At 36.9% G+C, this 1,054-nt stretch overlaps 1 protein-coding gene across 1 annotated transcript in view; it reads right to left on the minus strand.

Moving 5' to 3' along the window:
- The window catches only part of DRAM1 (DNA damage regulated autophagy modulator 1), a 14,314-nt gene that overhangs the window by 7,944 nt on the left and 5,316 nt on the right, over nucleotides 1-1,054 (minus strand). Inside the window, exon 2 of the mRNA XM_005421092.3 lies at nucleotides 268-335. Within this exon, the coding sequence (XP_005421149.2) occupies nucleotides 268-292 (25 nt within the window). The 5' untranslated portion in view covers nucleotides 293-335. The remainder of the gene's footprint in view (nucleotides 1-267; nucleotides 336-1,054) is intronic.

The raw sequence follows: 1,054 nt of genomic DNA on the forward strand, positions 1-1,054 counted from the left end.
CATCTTTGCTCCACTTTTATTTCCAGTGTGCTGACTCCTTTGCACTGATGAGGTGCTCTGAAGAGACACAAGTGCCTCTGAGCCTGCACTAACTGCTCCTAAGGACCCAGCTCTCCAGGTATTACTTACATCTACCTGATACCGCCATTTGACTGTGGAGGAGCTTTTCTGCAGTATACTGAATACATTTCTGTAATTAAAGCAGGCACTAATTTTTCACTAATTCTCATTTCTTCATTCTGATCAACCCAAATGCCTTATACATACCTAGAAGTGCTGAAATATTAATCATAAAACCAAAGACACCGCTCTCTGGAGGTTTAGTTCCAGTGTCGCTAAAGCAGGAAGAGAGACAAATTAAAAGTTAATTGAGACCTGTGAAACATAAATGAGACAATTGAAATCCCATGAGAGGTAGAACTCATGTGAACCTCTTCTGTGTGTGTAAGGCAATTTATCTTCTGCTGCACCATTTGTAGTAGAGAATCCTTCTTTACAAAAAGAAAGCATATTTTAAGAGTATATGCTTTGAATTGTATTTCTTCTTTTTCAGTATGCAATATGCAAAGATGTGACAGACCTGTACTTTGTTCATGAATGACATGATTACATAAATGACATTTCAGAATTAATGTTTCTTTTTATCTGCTGAATTAACACTGTGGTAGAGTAAAATATATCTAATGGCAGTCACTATCTTAAGATGTGAGAGAATTTGGTTTAATTTCTTTAAAAGGACTTGACCCTATGAGAGAAATTGTGTTCCATGCCCAGGAATGTTCCTAGGAACTGTTTAATTTAATAATGTAGATACAGCTTAAGAGTACTCTATCTCCAAGGTGTTGTAAGTCTCTTCTGATGAAACACTTCACACTTACAGGGAATAATTAGAAGTTCACTGGGACAGAGGGAGGGAGCACGAGTGTGAGAATATCTACACAATTTATTTACATATCTACATGCACATCTATATGTATGAAAGACATAATGTACACAAAACATCTGTTTTGTAGAAAACGGAACACCTTCACCACAGAGTCCTTTCCCCTCTTTT

This window comes from Geospiza fortis, unplaced genomic scaffold (assembly GCF_000277835.1).
Source record: "Geospiza fortis unplaced genomic scaffold, GeoFor_1.0 scaffold10, whole genome shotgun sequence".
In the NCBI taxonomy this organism is placed as follows: Eukaryota; Metazoa; Chordata; class Aves; order Passeriformes; family Thraupidae; genus Geospiza; species Geospiza fortis.